The 23,238-nt window shown below is 34.4% G+C and overlaps 2 protein-coding genes across 2 annotated transcripts; both read left to right on the top strand.

The window, feature by feature from the left end:
* The first annotated feature begins 939 nt into the window (after nucleotides 1-939).
* On the top strand, nucleotides 940-3,242 carry LOC106126584 (class E basic helix-loop-helix protein 40). Its single transcript, XM_013324304.1, has 3 exons — nucleotides 940-1,061; nucleotides 1,234-1,380; nucleotides 1,920-3,242. Exons 2-3 carry the CDS (start codon nucleotides 1,249-1,251, stop codon nucleotides 2,946-2,948), a joined length of 1,161 nt encoding a protein of 386 aa, XP_013179758.1. The 5' UTR covers nucleotides 940-1,061; nucleotides 1,234-1,248; the 3' UTR covers nucleotides 2,949-3,242.
* Nucleotides 3,243-4,579: 1,337 nt separating this feature from the next.
* On the top strand, nucleotides 4,580-12,870 carry LOC106126877 (uncharacterized). The gene is made up of 3 exons (XM_013324780.1): nucleotides 4,580-4,941; nucleotides 9,767-9,984; nucleotides 11,849-12,870. The coding sequence occupies exons 1-3, from the start codon at nucleotides 4,824-4,826 to the stop codon at nucleotides 12,737-12,739; spliced, it is 1,227 nt and encodes a 408-aa protein (XP_013180234.1). The 5' UTR covers nucleotides 4,580-4,823; the 3' UTR covers nucleotides 12,740-12,870.
* Nucleotides 12,871-23,238: the final 10,368 nt, after the last annotated feature.

Below are 23,238 nucleotides of genomic sequence, written 5' to 3'. Positions count from 1 at the left end.
TTCTCTTCTTTACGACCGTAAAGAGAACAAAAATTATTTCGTTTTGATTTATATTTTTTAATACGCAAAGCGAAAACTTTTTAAGGTTTGCGAATAGATGAACATCTTATAAGTGCTATATAGGAAGCTTTAGTTTTATAAAATTAAATCAGTCATTGCAGTTGCCGTGATGTCAAGAACAATTTCATTTCAATGTTAATACTCTATTAATGCGACAGTGTTATGTTCTATGAAATTAACTTAGTACGGACCAACACCCACTGTTACTGATTTTTGAGAAAATAATCTCAATCACAGATCTTCGCAAAGTTTTTATAATAGAACTATCAAAGTACCTTCTTATGAAGAGGTGGTGAATCTTATATCTTTAAATGAGCAATTCTTGTATATATATATATATATATATGCAGAAATCGGCTTCGACGATTTTCATAAAATTTAGTATATAGGGGGTTTCGGGGGCGATATATCGATCTAACTAGGAATCATTTTTAGAAAATGTCATTTTATTCGTGTTTAATCGATAATAAACTTAAACATAAACTTAACTTTTTCTATCGGTAAGATCGAGAAATATTATTCATATTTCATCATTTTATTAGTAATTCTTACTTAAATATAATTTCCAAAAAACACGCTTTAAAAAAAAATACCGAGCAAAGCTCGGTTATCCAGGTACTAGATGTTATGTAGTAATCATCGGTCTATGCCCTGTTCCCCTGTTATAAGGAAAGTGTGAATATTTCACAAGTACCTTTGCATTTTGAGGACTGGGAAAGTATGGTACGCATGCTGGAAACCCGATAGCTCGGCCACACGTGCTCACGCTATGAATGGGCCCAGCGCGCCGCGGGGGTGGCGTGCCCGGGGCACGGGCGGGAAGGACGGGGGAGGGGGCACGCCGCGGGGAGAAGGCTTTTTTCAGGCAGTGCATTACGGGCCACGGGTGAAGGCGGGTGTCCCGAGCCAACGGGCTCTCGAGTCGTTTACATTTATACAAAAAAAATTACTAAAATACATTTCATCCGTCTAACGATTGCAGATTCCGGTTGATTTAAAAGGTTAGTCCGCATATAAAACGCGTTGTAAAAATAAAATGTAACTTTATAATTCAACAAGTCGAATTTAGTATTCATGCATTCAAACTGATCGTGTATATGTAATAGTTCGATATTCATTAATTATTCATCCGTTAATTATGTAAAATAATTCATCTTTGTGTTATTGTAACAGATAGAACATATCGCGATGGAGCCGGCGCCGCTGTCTAAGACGGCCAAGTACAAGAAGATAACGAAGCCGCTTTTGGAGAGGAAGCGGCGCGCGCGCATCAACCGCTGCCTCGATGAACTCAAGGACCTCATGGTGGGCGCTTTAGAGGTACGTCTAGTGTTTATTATTACGTTATTTCATATTTTTAATGGTTTAGAAAGTGTGGCTTTAATACAGTTATAAAATGATTTTGTGAATACATAACGTTAAAAATGAGAATATCGATTATGTTTTAAAAAAATTAAATTACACACCGATGTTAATTATATAATATTTTTTTAGCTCTAATTACTTCACTATACATGCGCTTGATATTTTCTATCAATTAATTTTTAAACACAAAATTATTAATTAGCCAGCATTCAGTACGAGACTGTATAATTAATTTAAAAAAAAACGTTCATCATTTAAAATGTAATCCATCCTCCATTCACACGCCGTTTATTTTATTGCGACCGGTCGTCCTTCTTATAACTCGGATATGTACGGAGCGACCGAAACTGGAATACAAAAGTGCAGGCCATTAATAAACAGGATGGTCCGCTCACACTCCGCTGCTCGGACAGTTATATTAATATGAGACCTCTCCTAGCGTAACGTGAGAAACTATTGCACCTGCTTCATTTAATGTGTTTAATCCTTTACAGATCGATGACGACAACTTAAGCAAACTCGAAAAGGCCGATATCCTAGAATTAACGGTAAACCATCTCACTAAACTACATACCCCTAAGGACCCAGTTTTGGAAGCAAAGAAGTTTCAAGCCGGTTTTGGACAATGCGCAGCCGAAGCTTGCAGGTTCATCATGTCGGTTCCAGATTTGGATGAGAAAGTCAGTCAGAATCTAATCAGTCATCTATCAAGGCTTATCACGTCACAGCCTTTGACCATACATGTGCCGGAGAGACCGCCTTTTTCTCCGCCAACCTCCCCGTCTTCAGTTGTATCCGATCGCCATCATTACTACAGCGATCACGAGCGATCTTCGTCGGATGCAGAAGATTCAGTATACTCGGGAGATGGAACAAAACAATGGTCTTATTCTAGACAAGCGAAGGCGCAGCCTAAACCGTACCCTATGGCCGGTCTCCTCACCACAGTCGATAAACTACAGCAGCCGGTACAAGAGCCTAGTTCCGGACGGAATGGCTACTTCAACAGAGTCCCGGCTGAAGCAAAGGATGCTATTTTACAAAAGATAAGGCAACACATAATGGACAAACGGGGGAACGATCACAGCCCCGTTGTTGACTTTAACGATCAACCCGAACCAAGATATATGCCCAGAGAAGATGCATACAGACCTGAATACGATTACCAAATGGCATCGTATCCCAGTAACAACGACACACTAGACTTGAGAAAGGTTAAATCGCCTGTGTCGGTGAGCGAGGTCGCACATTCACCGAAAAACTTTGAACAGCGCAACGCCAATGAAGAATCGACGGTTTATAGTAAACCCAATGCGGCCAGTCTTCCGGAACATTGCGAGTCGCCAATGGATTATAGCAACTTGCCACCAAAAAAGAAAAGGAAACTGATCGAGTACCAGGAGTATAAAAAACAGGAGGAGGCTAAACGACAACTTGACGCTTTTTATGCCGAGAAAAAAGATCACCTTCGGCCGGGACCTCCGGCGGACGAATTGGACGCCAACAAATGGCGCCCGTGGTAATTCCTGTCTTTTAATGTCATTGTCATTGTGATATTTCTTCCATTATAAAGCTTTAATTTGTTTAAGTTTATATTATAATGTTTTATAATTAGTATAAGATTCAAAAGTGCCTTAATAATATAATTTAAGCCAGTTATAGGACGGGTTGTAATTACATCGTCGTGCCATTTATTTGATCTCGTCTTCCTTAAAATTTAAGATTATTTTTTTGTAATCTTCCAAAACAAGAATGTTCTACGTTTTATTAACTTTAATTTATTATCAACCGTGAAATCATAAATATTTAAGGTTGATTATTTATGACTAATTGTTATATCAGTGTGATTTTATTTTAACGAATAAAATTGATGTAATAAAATAAAAATTACTTTTCTTGAAAAATATCGACTTACATTCAATATCATCCGCCAATTTCTTCCTTCACTTTTAGTCAAAATCTGAAAAAAAAACTAAAGTCAATTGCTAGATAAACTAAAAAAAAAGTTTTTTTACTTTTTTCGGATTTAAAAATAACTATTAACATCAAGTACCGTGTTACAAAAGTGTAATAAAGATAAAACTGAACTGAATAAATAAAAAACAATTTTAATTTACTTTCCATATCAAATCACTGTTCAATATATAAAGTATTCTAATTTGCTAATTAACTTAAAGATTTAAAAATTAACATAATCATCATAATACAATATGCAAAAGTGCTACTTTAATGCATGTATTTGTAACAAATAATTTAGCATATTATTTTAATATTCCAATTAACAATTTTTTTTTAATGATAATTACTTAATTTTTAAACACATTAATTTAAATAATCTGGAATATTAATTTTAGAGGATTAAATATTACGCTGAAATAACAATTTTTATATATTTAAGTGATTATTAAATGCATCATATTAACTTACTTTGGTTAATAATTACCAAAACAATAATTTACTCGTAAGTCTAGAAAAATTAGTACAGGTTTGATTTGGCACGCTCAGTGACATCTATCAAATGTTAGTAAAAAATAATATTTTTTTATTGTTTCGATTGCCACGCCATCTATGATAGATTTCTGCAACTTGGAACATATTTATCATTAAAGGAAGTTCGATGTAAATTTTTACAAGCGGCATCTTTTGAAACATATCAGAACTACGAATTTGTAGCTTATTATTTTACAGAATAGATGGCACGGGAATTAAGAAATTACAAAAGATAAAATAAACGTGTGTTTTAAAGCTCTTTTACTATGACAAACATTTAAATTCACCTAATTAAATTAATAAATAATAAAATTAAACAGTTACATAGTAAACAGATTATTCAAACATTTGTTCCCATGTAATAAATATTTTGCTAATATATTTTACATCTAAATATAGGGATAATATAAAACGTATAGTTATTCTATAATAAAAACAGTTTCTTTTTTTTTCCAAATTACATGTTCAAAATATGTAAAAAGTAGTAAAAATAGTAAAATACTTTTCAAGTGGTATTTTGTAAAGTTTTTGCTACTGGTCAATAGAGGGCGGTAGCAGGAACTTGTCTTTAATCTAGATTGTTTATTATTGTTCACAAGTAGTTGGGTGGTGGGGAGGACAAATCAAGCTCACGCATGCTTTTTTCATTCATTGATACGTCAGCTGGTCGAGCGGAGTAGTTCGTCACTGCTTAGCGGATACTTGCGTGCGATAGACAAGATGCGTTACGCGCGAAATGTAACGATAAATTTCGAATTTTAAAAACAAACGAACTGTCATCTTTGGCGTTAAATTTAAATTATTTGACAACTTGACATTGTTGTTAGTTGCTGAATTATTTTCGTGAATAAGTGATGTTTTGTGTGTTGTGAGGTGTTTGATTTTAAAATGTTGTGGTGAATCGGGCGATGCTTGTTGGTGAGCAGTCGCCGGCGCCGCGAGTGGTCGCCGGCTTGCGAAAACTGCGCCCAGAGCTCACACCAGGACCATTTCCAACGCCTGATGACCCTGACTTCAGGATATCAGGTCAGTTTAATACGGAATACTAGTGATTATTTAGTCGTAGAACGATATGAATTTAATTGCATTATTTTTCTTTTATAAAACTTGTTTTATGAGCAACAATCATAAGGTAAATATTTTTATATTTCTCGAACTCTTATAAACCGTTAGCTAATCTTCTATTTACCTAGTTTTACTAGTAATAACAGTACACTAGAAAAAACAAATACGTTATGTTTCCCTATTATGAAAGATATCGGTTATCAACTTGCGCGCTAAAATTCGTATAAAGCTAAAAGTGTGTCAACATGAACCAAAATAAATGTCGATAATCTATGCTATACATATTTTAAGCAAAACCTTATTTATATTCTGACTGATATGAACCGAATACCTAAGATAAACAGGTGACTTTTTATCTTTACACTTTGTTGCTTTTATATGTGAAATGACATTAGTGTATCCACAAGTTCACACACTAGCCCATTGTTTGAGAAAAATTAACTAGACGACAAAGAAAAACGCTTCGAAACGTAAAACATGTAAACTTTATTTGATTAAAATTTACCCTTCAAACAACATGATATTGAACGATGATTATTTCTACACGTTCAAAAATATAGCTTCAGTTTTTCAGACGGTTCTTATGATCGTGATATTCGGATATGACATTTTAAGGATAATCGGGTAATTTGTTCGATTGGCGTTCTGTTGTCCCAATAAGGAAATTAAATTTTATAATTAAAAACATAGTCAGTGAGAGAGATTTTGTTTGCTTAATATATAATAATCTGCTCGTGCTATATCATATAATATTAACTAAATCCTGTAATTAGTTAATTACACATAACCTTTTAAAGTAATTAACAGCATTTTTACTAAAAAAAAAGAGAGTTCCAGGAGGAATTACATCGACATTATTAAAAATTATGTTATATTTATAATTAAACGTGGTAAATAATATGGCTAGTCTAAGAATTAAAATATTAAAATGACATAGAATTGTTTTTAAATTAAACGTAACGACCATAATTGTAGTTTTTACCCTATTATGAAGTGCACATGCTGAGTTTAGTAAACTTAGACCCGAACACTGGCTGCTAAAAGACAAAATAAAACGTAATCCCTTTATCGTACACCATCCTATCTGAATGAAGATATCAATGTTTAACCCGGAGGCCGATATGGTCCACGCAAACCCGAGAGGTAGCACACCCTATTATCAGCTAATGTAGTTATGCAATCTGCAACTTGATGCGTTGTGTCCGGATGTGTGACGTTAGCACTAGTTGGTCTACGCCTTTACATGCTTATAATAATAATAGTGTGAACGTAACTTAATATAAACATTGTGATTAATTTACATTTTTTGCATACTACATTATGAATTGCGACATGAATAAAGTCAATTGCTTGAATTATACATACGTCTGTAACCAGTATTCGATTAACTATTTTTGCTTATTCAGTTCAAATTTAACCCAACAATCTTAGTAGTAATCGAAATACTCGATCTATTGATTCAAGGGCGATCGAATATTTTTTTTTTATTCCGTATCATAAGTAGTAATCTCACTTATGTTATAAATGCGAATGTTTAGATGAATGGATGTTTATTAGAAGGTATCTATAGAACCGCTAAACAGATCTCGCTGCGATTTGGCTTAGATGTAGAACATAGTCTGGAAGAACACATAGACTACTAATAAGGTATTTTTTAAATCCGCTGGAAGGAGTCGCGGGCGAAAGCTAGTTTAAAATTGTTTCAGGATAGTTTCAGCATCGACCATCAATTTCAACCGTAATTTGAATATCTAATAAGCCTTCAGATTTGTGCGTATAATAAAATGGAAGTTGTCTTCTCCAATTCATACAATAATAGCGACACACAGAAAGCGATGCGTGCGCTTTATTTATTAAAGCATGTTTATTGTAGATATTGGTATCAGCGACAGTCAAAGAGACGACGCCCAAAAGTCAATATTGTGCCAGTCTATACCTCAGACACTGATAACGAAAGAATCTATGAAAAGGGAAACGAAAGGGAATGAGATATATCAAGGTTAAATATTGTTGGCGTTAACAATTTTTTCGCGTGCATAGCACTAACTTTACTAATCTAGTGTAAGCACAGAGCCTTACAGTCGGGACGTATAGTAAGCTGATGAGTACTAAACAGTACAGTTGATCGACTACTTATTATTTGCTATTACAAATGTGTACTTAAATTAATGGGATATTCGGAATCTAACCTTGAAGTGTCGTCCCTTTCATTTTCTTTGAAAAAACAGGGATAACAGTATATTTAAAAAAACGTTTAGACGAACAATAAGGTATGACTCAGATCGATAAGTTAATTGAAGGATTTAGAAAACCGTTTGAATAGAAGTCCGTTTATTTCTGCCCATTTCTTTTGGTGTCGTTTAAGATGGCGGAATTGTTGATTATACTCGTATCATCATAGTATTGTAAATCATTCTTTCTTTTACGCTATAGACGTCAAGTTATCTTTATTATAATAATACTGTTCATTTGTTTAGACTGCCATTTACCTTTCACCGACACATATTCAGTATAATCTCATAATATTTTTTATTGAATATAATTATATTTGTAATATTTATCTATACAAGTTAAATATAAATATATATATATATATATAGATGGTGAGTATACATATTATTTTTGTTATAATTTACATCACAGATTAAATTGAAATAAACTATTCGAATGTAATATTTCTGTCACGTTCAAGTAAACTTTATGTATAGAATAATTACTTTAATGATTGACCAAAGTATATTATGTACAGTATATATTTATGTTACACGAATATTTTCCTTCCTCATTCCTTCATAAGCATTTTGTAGGATTGTTAACGAATATATCTATGTTATTAAGTAATTAAGAATGACCACATAAAAGATCAGAGTGAAGTTGAAGTAATTCTACGTTTCGTCTGATGAGTGTGCGTGCTGGTGCGCTAATTTTAGTCCACTTTCTCTTCCCAAAATTCGATTATGTCGAAATGATGGGAAGGGGAAGTGGATTTGACGGAAAAAAGGTTGCATAGGAAGGGGAAACATCCTCTTTCAGGGCCACCCCCCTGTTGATTAAAGGTAGGCAACACATCTGGAATTGTTGATGTCTATGCGCAGCGGTCGCTTCGCTATTACGGCAAATTCAGGCCTTTTGCCACCTTATAAAAAAACGAGTCAGGTTTAGTTTATCTAAAAAGGTTTATATCTCTAACCTTACCTCAATTCTATAAAAATGTGAATTATGATTCGCCGTAACGCATTGTATGATGCGGGTATCCCATAACGGCCCTTCAAAGTTACTTTCTCCGTCACTTTCGACTTTATGACTATTGCTTACGTAATATTGAAATGTTTATTATGGACGTGTTTACTAATATTTTAAGTAATATCTATTAAGTAAAGAGTTTTCACTCTTGCTTGTTTTAGTGAAAATTTGCTTGTTGACTTCTTGGCGTGGTAATTTTTAAGCTAATCTTACTGATTATCAAATTAGCACTTTACATATCGTTATGAAATAACCGAAGCTTGTGAGCTATAGAAATAAAAGAAATTTTATCCAAATATACTCTGTGTTATTGTGTTAGCTTAATAAATTGTTAAATAAATAAATTTATGACATTTCATATTCTCAAATGGACGAAATGCGTGTGTGGCGTTATGACAAATGGTCTAGCACGAAAATGTGCGAGAAAGTATTCGTAACATCATCGACAAAATTTGTATTAGATTTTAAAAGAAGAACGACAAATCGCATACAAATTTCGACTTATTTAGATGATGACATTACAAAAACGCATTTCGCAAATATTCGTAATAGACCATAAACAAGGTTTGGTTATTGAGAACAAAGGTACTATAATTTGATGCACTATAGTATATGTTTATGATTATTATCTAATATTCATGTCGCGATGTATACGATACAAATATAGAAGACATTGAAAAACTTCATTGACGTAGTTACCCGATAATCTTATTATTCGTTTAGCGACTGCTTCGTCGACCGTGATTACACTAATTTAATTCACATTCACAAGGTGAATAAAATACGTCAAAGTCACATTAGGGATGAACTTAACAAGCCTACAATTGGATTTGTAAATGTAGATATTAATTCTAATAGTATCTCCAGAATGGCTGTATGGGTCTCGTTGAAGTTTGGCATAGATGTATAGAATTTAGTCTAGAAGAACACGTAGGCTACCTAATCAATTTTCTTTACCTTAAAATTTTTCTCCGCGAACGTCCGACAATGTAAAAGCTAGTTGCTAATAAATTTTTAAAAAGAGATGGATAAAAAAGACTTTAATTAAAAAAACAAAATTGTGTTGGATTTATATTACTCGTAAAACTCAACACTTACTAAATCAAATCGAAACACATTTGGGTTATTTATCTAATCCCAAGCAGAACGAAGCTTGTGTTTGCTTTGGTATTGTTTTATTTTATTTCTTTGTTTGATCTTTTTGTTAAGTTTGGTTGCTTCTTACATCTGCTAACAATATGCACAACTGAAACTAAATTTAGTTAACGATACATAGAGAACCATTGACAAATTATTATTAAAAAAAATAACGTGTTGTTGAAAATTGCAAAACTTTATAATTGAATTTTCAATTAAACAGATAAGATATATTTTATCTAGATTATTGATCGAGTGTTCACCACACGAAACGTATAGTTACTGGGAAAAACTCCTGTTTTCTAAAATTTCTTAGCTATAAAACTAGGTAAATCTAGCACACATCTGTGGCTACTTCATACGAGGAGAATTGTTGAACTCAAACTAATGTTAATTCTTCTAACAGGCGTCCTCCGACAATACTACAATGAAGACGAGGGTTCGTGGGCGTGGGTGCGTGCGGCAGTGCGCGGCGGTTGCCTACTTGCGTGGCGAGAGGGCACACTGCCACGCCGCCCAGCGGCTAGGCTTCCTCTCCGACACCTACATTTGCGTGCTGCCGCACTGCCCAACGCCTTCCAGCTGTCCAGACTGCGCGATGACGCTCCAGTCGCAACGTTTCAGGTAAACAGAGTAACTTTGACACCCAAGTTCCAAATTAAACGTCTTAAAACCACTATGGAACCGCAATAAGAACTACAGTCAATCAAGCATTATGTGTGCTTCTTTGGTGCGAACGTATTTGTGAGAAATAGATTGTATATGCGATGATTCAAAGTGTAGTGTGTAATCCAGGCTAAGAATTTATAGCGGATTTACCAGCAGTAGCTCGCAGATAAGCAAAATGTCTGTGTTAAGAACGACTCGTAATAAATTACAGAACACTTTAAATGAATCACTTTATTAAAGTGAGACATAATTTTTTCAAAACGGTACAAAAACCTAAATTTCTATTCATGCTAAGTAAAATCGATTAGATAAAGTAGATAAGTTCTAGTTCAGGATCTTTGTGACCGTTGACACTCAAACGCTAAAGTATTCTGGCACTAGTCTAATCGTCTTATAATTCCTCATTTGCTTACCACATTGTGTACAATAACTATTGTTATATAAACAAAAACAAAATAAATAATATATCTGTCCGTCTCAGGGTCGTGTTTTTCAATAAAGTGTAAATGTTTACTATTGTATGAAGCGTTGGCGTCATGTAACGAGTGCTTAACAGTTGCAAATTTATGAAAGCATTGTCTCAATACAATGACTAGTGTCTTTATATTATCATACAAAACGTACTGCCTTAAAATATAACTAGAATATCTACTTTGATTTTCTTGAATAACTACGTTGATTATGTATTGAAAAACTATGAAATTTTGGCTGATAAAACTACTTAATATAGATATTTACCATTAAGAACCTATTGAGTGAATCGAACTAGATTTTTTTTTGAATTTTCTTCAGTAAATTCTTCTGGCTATAAATTTACGAATGGTCAATAAGTGAACTTAATACATATTTATTTTGCTGGCAATAATTCGTCAAAATTTATTTATTTTGGTATTAAATAGTCGTATTTTAGCATTTTCGTCAAGTTATTCCTAAACTTCGAGGAGGTCTGTCACCTGTAACCAAGCTTATAGCAGGAATATTTGTGCTGTTTATTGCGTAATGATATGCAATCGGTTTTTACATAACACACAATTACATTTTTTACTTTACTGTAATTAGAACACGGGTTAGGTATTTTACGATGTCAATAAACATATGCTAAAGTATACCTTTGAATAGATGTACTAGACGTTAGGCCCGACCAATGGCCTTATATTTAATTCACCTTAGCCTTTTAACTTAAGGTCGTTGATTTTGATACACCTTTCGCCTTTTGTTGTCAATCATCTCCAAGCATAAATATTAACTTCGTCAGAAAATGTACATTGATAATGAAATTAAACTTTGAGTGATTAAAGAAAATAACGTATCACTAAAATATATACGATTCCAAAGTTTAAAACGGGTGTCTCTCGTCTATGAATAGATATGTTTTTTATATCAAACATTTTGCTTACAAAGACGATAGTAAGGGGCCAAGTTGTTGAAGACGATTCGGTCCCCTTGGTAGCGGACCTTTCTCACGCGTTTAATAGACCTTGATGTAACGGAGCACACGTAAATCATAATGCTTTGTGTACGGTGGTACGGTGACCTTTTGATGGCCGTATTTACCATATGAAGGGCTAGATCGCGAAGGTGTCGACGTAAAATGGCCAAATTGAATAGAACCCCCATGTTCAACTTACAGAGTTAAACGCTACTAGACTTCTCTGTAAGCGATTTTTTTTTATAGTTTTGGCTCTCACATTTTTTTTTTGCTTTCCGATTTCGTTTCGAGATTTTACGGTTTTGGTACAAATGTCTCCTTTTCCCTTTAAAGATATAGACTATGATATGTTATGAAGACCTTATTTTAAAATTAAAACTTTTATCACAGGCTTGCAACGAGACGGAATACGCGCGCTGGGTTAGAGCACTGTGCGTCGAGATCCTCGGACAGACGCCGCTGCCGCAGGTGCGCTTCCTGGACGTGCTCCCGGCTGCAGACACCGGTCGCGAACCAAAGAAACTCGTGCCTCAGCAGGACACACCCTCCTGTCCACCCCGGCCGCCACCTCGAGCACGGCGAAGGCTGCTGACAACGGAAACACAGCTGCCAAGACGAGACCACTCTCCGGCGGCCACGGACGAGGGCATCGTCGTCGAAGACGACGACTACGACTCGTCGTCCGATCGCAGCCTAGACTTGTCTCTCTCCCTTGACGCACTAAAATCGATTGATGTGATTGATGCTCCGGTCAGAAAGGCGAAAATTATCAAATGTGACAACTGCAGCAAACTGAACGGGAGTCAGCAGCACCATACGCTGCCGCGGGCTCGGAGCGGCGACTCAGAGAAGAGAAGACATCGATACCTCAAGCGCTGGGAAGGGACGACCGGGGGCGCGGAAAGAGGCCGGTTCGCGTTGGAGGCGGCGAGGCGCAAAACGGCCTCGTTGGAAAGCCGGGCGAGGTCGTGTTCCCCTAATACCCACGAAGTAGTGTCGCAGTACGTGCCCGTGCGCGAGCGTCGCGCGCTCTTCGAATCACTGTCGCAGAGCGGTGGGAGCCTGGCGCGCAGCAGTGAGCAGCTGTCGCGGCCGGCGGTGGCCACTGCGACGCCGCGACGCGCTGCATCGTTGCATGACCTGCAGGCGCCGCCGACGCGCTCCGTTAGTGACCTACGACAGTTCTTCGAGGCTGTGGCGCGCGGCGCCGGGTCCTGCGCCGTGCACCACAACCCCCCTAACCCTATCCATCGTGGTTTCACTTCCTTAACCTGCGCGTAACTGACCTCATGTAAATATTGTAGATACGGCGTTAACCGCAACCTATCTCACTAAGTCGTTTGTTTTAAGACTGTTAAAAGTATTGTTATAGATGTACCTAATATAAATGAATCGTATTATTATCTATTGAATTTAGTCTTTTATTTCTTTCATTCTTTTAAAATGTCTGTTTCTAGTAAAATAGAAAACACAAACTATTAACAGTGCATGAAAACATCGCAAAAAGTCACTGGAAGTATTATAAAAACTGACTAAGCTTATGCTAAAAATGTAATGATTTCTAAATCACTTTGGCTGATTATACGTTAAAGAATATGATAGGTTTGCCGTAATGACAAGTTCTATACCAAACCGAGTATGAACTTTCATAACAAAACGCAAAGTTATTGCTCGGTAACTATATCGTTCTAGTCATAACAGCCAACTTTTAATAGATCCGTAATGTTAAAATGTCAGTGTAGTGCTACAAAGGTCGAGTCGCAGCCCGCGCGGTGCCCTTCGCGCGGTATTGCGCCGCAAACATTCTCTTGCTAAATGTCTAAGCATGGCGTCTTTGCAATGTTTACAATGCCAAAATAATATAATACGTCTCAAAGCTTACAATATAATGAAATGGCGAGGTGTATATTGTAACAAAACACAAATATTTCTATACTAAAAGGAATACTTAAGACATTAAAATAATAGCACATTCACTAACAATATTAGAGCTAAATTATAAACAAATATTAGGTGAAGATCATAATATCTGTTTGAGGCTAAACAAAAATAATGTAGTAAGTAAATATTTCTTAGAAAAATGATATCTAAATTCATTGTTTATGATTTCCATTGTTTTGAGATGGAATGTCGCTGGCCCTAACGATCATAGATAAGATTTCGGCTGGACTTCCTTCAATGATAAGGGATGTGTCATTTGATAAATAATGAACTAAGTATTGAAATACGCGGACACAGTGAATCACTAAGTAGAGATTTATGACATTTTTAGATTAGTGATGTCACTTCTCTAAACTACAAACTTAAAAAAGACATAAGACAAACTTTTAATGAAACAATTGCGAGATGCAGAAAAGTAGGTTTGCTTGTTTTTATCGTAAAGTCAATAAAATTCACTTCAACAAATTATTTCTACTTTCTATTTTACACTACAATTTATTTCACCAAAGAGTTAACTATATTATAGAGATAGCCCTCAAATTCTAATTTTAACTTTAGTTACGAACAACTTGGGGGCAACATAATGAACGCTAATTAGTGAAGGAGCAATTACATCGTCCCTAATTGAAATAACAACGTCTTAAATTCATAGCAATTGAAAGTATTCTAACAAGCTGTACATATCATGAGATTGTCACGCACACGACAATAGGAAAGAGGTCATACAAATTCTATCTAAAATACAAACACTGAAAATAAAATTTATAGTTCAAAGTAAGGCGTTTATAGTCGACAAAAAATGTGCAGCTTCAATATCAAGATGGATGGTCTCAAACAAATATTGAATGAAAAGATATAAACATCTAACGGACTTAACTATCTCTTTCTAACATCAATACACCATGTTTTAATACGTTCAAATTAGCAGCTGGAATGCGGCCGCGTCGAATGGTGGCTACAAACTCACAACCCGTAATTCAATCAACAAAAAAACATCTAACAAAGAGATAGTGGTAGGGTATAAGCACAAAGGGTGCCGGGGGATGAGACAGGTAGCGTGGATAAAACTTCAATTTGGACACACGTGACGATGTGCCGCTGTCTGTATGATTTATAATCTGTAACGAATATTTTCTTTAGAAAAAAACTTTACGATTACGACTGTGTAATCCAGCATAGTCAGAAGAAAAACTACTAAAATAATAAAATTATTGAGTTTAAAAACAAAATGAAAAAACTTTGCTAAATCTAAACTAATTTTAATTATAAGACAGCTTGAGTGAATACGCGGGATATAGCTAGTAAATTGATTAAGTACAGAAGTTTTATTTGTAAGGTAACCGCTATAGCACATTGCTACCACATATCAAAGTAAATAATTCGGATAGATGGGTAGCCGAGCGCACGCGACAGTCTGAAATACGAGGAGGACACCATCACGCTTCAATAAACCCAAAATCCTTTATAACTAAAGACATCGGTAACCTTTTTAATATTTGAAAAAAATCCTTCGTCCAAAGCTTTATTTCATATCCAATACCTTATTGCTTCTCAATTAAAACTTAATATAGATCACATGATTTATTTATGTCAATACAAAATAAGAACTCATTAAATTTAATTTAATCTCTACTCACAAAAGACTCAAATATAATAGCAACAGTGTATCGAAGGAAAATACACAACAGTCCTTGAGAGCAGAAAAGAAAGAGGTTTTGGAGCAATCTTTTCGTGGTAGCAGATCGTCGGAATAAATCGACAAAAATAAGGTCTGTCTGTCTGTAAGCATTGAAGATTTTGTACGCAATGAAGCGACAAGCTATCGCTATCGCTTTACGTGAAGTTTGGTCCTAAGTCAGTACCAAAACAAATACAACCGCACAATCAGATATCTCGGTCAGTGAATGCAGCGCCCTTAAACGTAGCTCCGGTTTTTCCAAATGCAAAGCCGAAACTTAAGGTTTGTATTGTAAACAGCTTGTTTCAAATCACATGTCACTACTGCTAAAGTCATTAAAATGCTTGACCGATTTTCTGATATCTCCAGCTAATAAATGTCACTTTTTATTTCGATACTTAATGTATTTATCAGGAACTTTTGCATACATGTAGATAATGTATAGCAACAGTATGACCACATCTTCACGACTCTGAGTTATTAAGGTGTAGTCAAAGATTAATTCAACTTCAAGACCCAAATTTAAAACGTAAAAGGAATGCCGCTATGTAATGTCGTCGATTTTTTATCAATTGCACAATGTCTCAAATTAAAACCGTAGACTGATAAATTCAAAATGTAGGTTTTCCCTTTTTTTTCAGAGGGGAATGCTTTATGCATACTCCGCGCCCCGGGGGGGACGCGGTAGTTATGTGGGATTCTCCTCCATAGCGGAGGCATACCCACTAAACCCCTCTGTTTCTCCAACGCATCGGGACGGGACCACGGGCACGCTTTCGCTCTCGTCCGCGGCCCCGTCTGCGCCAGCTGCCGAGGCAGCTCCCTCTCAGGGGGGAGGCAGCCCTCAATCGCTGGTGATGGTCTCCCCCGTGTCCATCACCAGAGGGCTATTGTGGGGGGGGGGGCAATATACTGAGGGCCCGTGGGTGCCACCCTGGAGGAATTCAGCATGCAGGTGTCTATGTAGGTTTTCCCTGCATGATCATGTCCATTATATTATATATTGGCAGTCGCCCGTGACTGTCCGTGCGGAATAAAAACAAAACAATTAGTAGCCCTTGAATTCTTTCAGACTATTCTATATCTATCCCAAATATCAGCGAGATCTGTTAAGTCGTTCTGGAGATACCTTGTAACATCCATCCATCCATACATCTAAACATTCGCATTTATAATATTGGTAAGATTTTTCGTTTAGGCATATTTTTTTTATATTTTTGTAAATATAACTCAAGCTTAACTTGGTAAAAATAACATTAACTTGTTATTTTATTATGTAAATAAAATGTGGAAAAAAATCAAGAGTGCATATAATTTAACCTTCCTGGTTACGGCAATAAAAAATAAATTGTGTTGCAATAAAAGAAAAAAAAGTGGAGTACAAAAACAAGAAACAGTAAAATGCAAAGTAAAGTACTGATAATAATCTGTCTCGTATCCGCATTGTGGGTAAACAAATGAAAGTAAAGTACAGCACAACAATGCTAAATACGTTAAATAATCTAGCCAGTACCCTATCCTTAGATATTGCAAGCTAATATAATTCTTATTTTAAGGGCTTAAGGTTTATATTTGTTTAAAAAAAGAATGAAATTTTAGTTTTACAATGCCCTGGCTATGGCGCCAATTTTTTTACATATTTTAAATAAATTTAACCTCAATAATATTGTAAATGCGAAAGTTCGGACAGATGGATATTTGTTAGAAGTTATTGTCAAAACGCCTCAACAGATGTCGATGAAATTTAGCACATATGTAGAACATAGTCTAGAAGAAACTAAAAAGGATACTTATTAAGTTTTTTTCCACGCGTTCGGAGTCGCGGGCATAAGCTAGTTTGTTCTAAAGTGATTAATAATGGAGGACATCTAAGTCGCATTTTTTTTTGTAAGGGAAGGGGGCAAACTAGCGGCGGGAACACCGAGGTGATCAACGACACCCATGGACATCTGCAACACCAGAGGAACTGTAGATGCGTTGCTGGCCTTTAAGGTAATGGTACTAAAAACAAAGATTTTACCTGACAACTTTACATAAGTTATTTAGTATACTATATTACACTTCGATAAATCTTATAACTATGCCAGTAGACTGTGACATTTGCGATCATAAAATGTCCTTAGTGATATAATGCTTTTGTTTATAGCAGAAAGATTTATTGAGCAAAGTACACTGGTACAATTAATTTTCCATTATTATGTTAGGAGTAGTCGTGTTCAATTATGGATCGAACTTCCGATACTCCATAAGAGGATAAATAGTAGCGATAACTTGCCTATTATATGAACAAACTAGCTGTCGCCGCGACTCCGTCGGCTTGTAATAAAAAAAAAACTCAGTAGCCTATGTGTTCCATTTGACTATGTATTACATCTACGCCAATATTCATGGAGATACGTTGCGCGGTTCTGAAAATACCAACTAACAAACATTAGTATTTATAATAATAGTAAGATATACACTACACAACATTGGTGATAGGTATTAATTTATCCTCTAATTAAGCAGCATATGCCTAAGAATGGAACTAAGAATGATTAATAAATAAGGAAAAAATCAAGATCTAGAAATATACTATCCTAAGCGGAATGCAATTAGTTCCTAAATACATTATGTTAGACAAAATGACAGGACCTAACTGGGATTTGAATCCAAATAAACTAGAAAGTGAAGAGAAAGACAAATATAAATAGAAAAATAGAACAGCAATAAAAGAGACAGCATATCACCCACTATCTCAACTATATTGTCGTTTAATATTAATATACTAAAGACATATGAGTTAATTATTTTTATTTTTATTACAAATCTGTCACGTAAATAACGTATCAAACACAAAGTTAAACCCGTTACCAAATCCGTGGGTAATATTTAAATGTGTCCTTCAGACGACAGAACCGGTAAAATAGAGAACACGGCCGTTTTAAAAGAAAAAGTATTCTACAATCTATGAGAAAGGAGTTTCTATGCGGGGATTAATTCCGAGTGCAGGCCACTAACAATCGGCGAAAGGGTATGCGAGAGAAAAAAGTTGGGAATACATAATCGAATTATTCTTGTACCTTAAGACGTCATTTAACTGGTTCGTAAGTTCCCAATAAGAGTCGAATTAAGGGAGCGAGTTTGAGAAGAATTAATTGTACTCGCACAATGGGCGGTCATTATAGACATGTGACCTACGGTAATAAAAAATTCAAGGCTACATGTGTTTGTCAACAGTTGACGTCCGAATTAGGCGTAATGTTGATAGTCATCTGACGAGATGAGACTTATTTTCTTACTGTTATAGTTATGTTTTTATTATTGTAATATTTATGTCTACTTTTCTAATAATTTTATACTTATATAAATTTGTCTTAGTAATGAATAAAATCATAGTAATATAAGAGAAATAGTTATAACAATTAACAGTTATAAAATTTCATAGACAAATAATCCTATTTCGTCCATTGTACTTTGTATAGGAATGTAGGCGCTCCGTTATAATATTAGCGAAAAAAATGTTCCATACCAAACAATGTCAATAAATGTTTTAACAGTATGCAAATTGATTGCGGTATCTGAATGAGTTAGCGAAATGTTATATAGTGTTGGGGGCACTTTCTTTCATTGACTACCAGCTATCGCCCGCGACTCCGTCCGTACGCAATTAAGATAAAGAAAATTAGTATCCCATGTATTCTTTCAGGCTATGTTCTATATGTATGCCAAATTTCATCGAGATCTGTTCGGCAGTTCTGGAGATACCTTCAAACAAACATCTATCAACGCAACCATCTAAACATTCACATTTATAATATTACTAAGACTAGCATTTGCTCTCGCCTGTGTTGTACGGAATTAAAAAAAAATAGCCTATGAGTTCTTCCAGAGTATGGTCCACATCTATGTCAAATTTCATAATGATCCGTTCCGGAGATATTCATTTTGTGTTTTACTTAAAGATTTGATAGTTGTTTAGTTTTATATATTTTAGTATTTACATTGATTCACATTCCTAATCTATCGATGAACTATGGACCGGTTTGATTGAACGGGTTTTAAGAGGACCAGTAGCAAAGAAGTATTGTTTTCGAATAGTAGTATCAGTGTTGAATTAGTGTTTCTATCAAGTACAAGTGCATTATGCAAGTAAATTAAAAATAGCTATAAACGTGACTTACAGACCTCCAATATATTATACATTTTTTAAGATTATAGCAGACTTTTATTACCGAAAGACCTAATAATATACTCCGCATAGTATATTTTATACATACAAAAGATAGTTGTCGCCCGCTACTCCGTCTGCGCGGAATTGAAAAAAAAACTTAATAAGTAGTCTCTGTGTTTTTCCAGACTATGATCTATGCATGTGCCAAATTACATCAAGATCGGTTGAGCCGTTCCGGAGATACCTATTAACAAAAATCTATCCATCCATCCATCTTAACTTCTTATTCTTTATAATATTAGCAAGATTATCGGACACAATTACTTGGGTAATCAACGTCAGGTCTATAAAATCTATGGAAAAGGTGCATCGATTATTCTCAGTGTAATCTCGTTGGATAAAAAGATTTAAGTGATTAAGAAAAAAAAAAGAAACTAAAATGAGAACACTATATTGTAATACTTATTTGAATTTCAAATAAACCTGGCCGGAATTTTTATTTTTTACTTTCGTTGCTCACATCGATAAAAAAAGTTAAGAATAACTTCGATTGGGTGCAACGCTTCCGAAACTAATTCCGGCCTTTATATTTTTAAACGAACATAATAAAATAGAATCTTTGTAAAACGTTTTAGGAAACGGATGTTTGGGAAATTATAATTTTATTAACTTTAACCCTTATCATAAGATAAAATCACTCATAAGAGTGATGTTCGAATCATACTAAATGGTCAGTAATCAGTGTAGAGAAATCTGTTCCATTTTAAAGTCTATTGCATTGTGATAGAGTAGTTCAATGAGGTCATATCTTTAACCCAGTGCTTATTAATAAATAGATAGGAGGCTATCTATCCAGCTGTATTGATAGTTCTTATTTGTATTTCATTCATAACTCTGTCTATATTTATTCTGTTTTGAATACGGGTGTGGATAATTAAGGAGGATAACAATATATCACGTAGTGATGTGTTATAAAGAATAATATATAATATATATATTATTCTTATATATAGATGTGGATTTTAAATAAACATTACAAACATGCTTAACTTACGCTTATTATAAAAACTCCGCGAACACAATAGTAATTTAAAAATTTGAAAAAAGAACGTGTTTTTTCTGCGGTTTCCTTCTTATCCGCAATAAAACTGACATAACCTAAAAACGTAGTAACGTGATCATGAGATAAATTACACATGAAACATTAATATAAATGTAATTTCATCCACTAAACTAGTCGTAATATAGTCTTTTCGTTCACAGTTATTATTATCGAGCTCACTTGTGTTACGTAAAACTTAATTCAATTTTAACTTCTCAGACAAAAGATAATTACTTACCGCGTGGGAGCGATGGTTACTGCCTTTATTTGACTCACTACCACCCAATTTCGGATGAGAAGAATTTAGCTGACTCAAATACAATAAATTAAACACGACAGACGATAGATGGCGCGTCGGGAACTAACGCGGTTCATTACTCATTTTACGTATTTTTCTTAGGTTGGTAACAAACGATATGATTGTTTTTTTTTTAATTTAAGAAATGACTTAATTTCTGGCCAGCGTTCTATGTACCCATATTTTATAGATTAAAAGTTTCGAAAACAAAAGTTTAGAAATTTAAAGTATAACATCAACAGTAACCAACAGTTTAATATTTTAAAAATTAAAAAAAACAGATGCGTCAGATTAAATCTTGAAAAATCAGATAAATGTAGATTATATAAATGATTATTTTTTATAAAAGTCACTCGCAGATAATTTTCTAAAATAATTGATACCACTATTGGTATAGGTAGAAAGATAATTTTTTGGCTGTCAATATCTCGTTACTTTGACAAGTTATCAGATGATTTTTGGAATGATGAGATAGAAACAAGATTGCAAAACGACATATCAGAATGAAGACATATGAAAAGATATGAATGTAGATAATAAAAGTTGATAATCTAACATCTAAAAATCGCTCGTGGCATCATAGTTGCGATGTTTAAATCTATTATGAACTTCATTTGCGTACGTCGCAAAATTGACTACTACGAAAAAAAATCATAATAATACCGCTTATAATTAAAACTACTTTTATCAGATATTTTACAAAAGGATATAGAAATTTATAATTTATGAATTTGACACATATTTATTTCTTGGGTGCATTATTTTTACAAATCCGAAAAGATATCCGAACGTAGACAAACACTGGCCATCTACAAATTAAATGTGCATAATTTTTAATTATAATTAAAAACTTTAAAAGAAGAATTGTTCAACAAGAGTTGTGTCAAAGTAATAAAAACATATTTGAAAACTATTTAGCGTTAGCATAACCTGTAAAAGTGAAGTAGTTTGTATTTGGTGGTACTAAATGTGTAATATGCAAGAAATAGAACAAATTGAAACGGAGCAACAAAAAAGTAATAAGCAAGTGCGTTTAAAATAGAAGTCGTAGTAATGGTTGCTTAAGTGCGAGGTTAGTCGGTCATCGGCACACTATACTTTTATATTACTCTAGATCTTTCAATATTCAATTTGATTGCTAACTAATAAAACAATGATTAAAATAAGAAAGGTTATAAAAAGCATAGACTTTTTAAGTTCACAAAGTATAATCTAATCTCACCTATTATTTTTTTCAGGTAAGTATTACAAAATAACCTATTTGGTATCAAAACTTCTAGCAAGGAATATAAAGAATATAAAGAAGGAAGAAAATAAGAAATTATCATCACAAGTCGCAAGGTTATGTTGAAATTGCCTAAAAAATTAAAAAGATAGCACTCTATAATAAGGTAAGTGAATCAAATTAATTCAACCGATGATTTAAAGCAACTGCCAACGTATAAGATCAGCGGAACTTTTTGTTTTTGGAATATTAGGTCACTGAAACTGTGTTAGTGATCGCTTTATTAGGAGCATTATTAATGCGCTTTCAATCTTTGATGTCCTTCTCTGTCAGAATGGAGTGAGTGGGTTTTGTTATGACCGTCTCCATTAAGGCTGGCCAAGGAAATCTGCAAGCGACATTTAATATATGAACCGGACTCGTATTACACTTATAACATAGTTGTACGTATTTGGGTGATACATAATGACGTAGTTATATTAATTCGGGACATATCCGATTGTTTGAATAATCGCGATAGTTTTTAACAGTCTTCTTTGTTTTCCAATTTATTTAAAATAACCTAAAATTTAAACTGCGCTATGATATATTATAAAAATCTGAGAGGTACACCGTTTACATAGTAAATCGTTTAAACGTAAGTTCGTAGTCGTGAAGTAGATTTTAAAAATTATCTCAAGAATTAATCACATTTCAACCTTAATATACTTATTAGGGTAACAGGATAAAGTAAGAGTGAATGCGGAGGCGTTGCAGATTTTATATGACTCTGTCTCAGGTGTTTCGACAACTCGACATTGGGTCATACACAATTTGCGAGTGGTAACAGGACTAAAAGCCATATTCGAACATCTTTGTCACCGTATACCGTTTTTATTTCCTTAATTCTTAATTCAAATTTCATTTTTTTTTTCATGTTTAAGTTATTTTACGGCAGTGTAAGAATTATTTTGAAGTATATTTTATAGTACGTATTATAAATTTTAACAAAGAAAAATGATTTCCGGATACCAACCTATATTTCTATATTAACCGTAATGTCTCATCGCAATTGTAACAATTGCAAGATTCTTGCAATGAAACATGGACTAACTAAGAACAATGACAATAGCCTCGAAGCTTGTAATTAGTAACAGAGTCGTGAAAGTGCAGCTTTAGAGCATTGAGCCTCGGGCATAGCGCAACAAAGACGATCACAGCCTGTCGTGATAATAGAACACAATACATTCATAGACCCGGCATATTTTAAATAATGTAATTTTACGGTATTCTTTTGTAATTTTTACTCTTTGTATTATTGAGAGGAACATAACTTTCACCTTTAAACTAATGATACCTTTGTTGATCATATCAAATATATTATTGAAGTCAAAAGAAAATCGC

Source organism: Papilio xuthus, unplaced genomic scaffold, assembly GCF_000836235.2.
Source record: "Papilio xuthus unplaced genomic scaffold, Pxut_1.1 DF824992.1, whole genome shotgun sequence".
Classification (NCBI taxonomy): domain Eukaryota; kingdom Metazoa; phylum Arthropoda; class Insecta; order Lepidoptera; family Papilionidae; genus Papilio; species Papilio xuthus.
Note: the sequence above shows the minus strand (reverse complement) of the source record. Positions and strands in the feature narration are given on the sequence as shown.

Bases quoted from the DNA above. Each gene is read 5' to 3' on its own strand.
- LOC106126877 (XM_013324780.1), top strand. From the start codon at position 4,824: ATGCTTGTTGGTGAGCAGTCGCCGGCGCCGCGAGTGGTCGCCGGCTTG. The intron at 4,942-9,766 runs GTCAGTTTAATA...TTCTTCTAACAG, and splicing joins CCCTGACTTCAGGATATCAG to GCGTCCTCCGACAATACTAC. The intron at 9,985-11,848 runs GTAAACAGAGTA...CTTTTATCACAG, and splicing joins CTCCAGTCGCAACGTTTCAG to GCTTGCAACGAGACGGAATA.
- LOC106126584 (XM_013324304.1), top strand. From the start codon at position 1,249: ATGGAGCCGGCGCCGCTGTCTAAGACGGCCAAGTACAAGAAGATAACG. The intron at 1,381-1,919 runs GTACGTCTAGTG...AATCCTTTACAG, and splicing joins TCATGGTGGGCGCTTTAGAG to ATCGATGACGACAACTTAAG.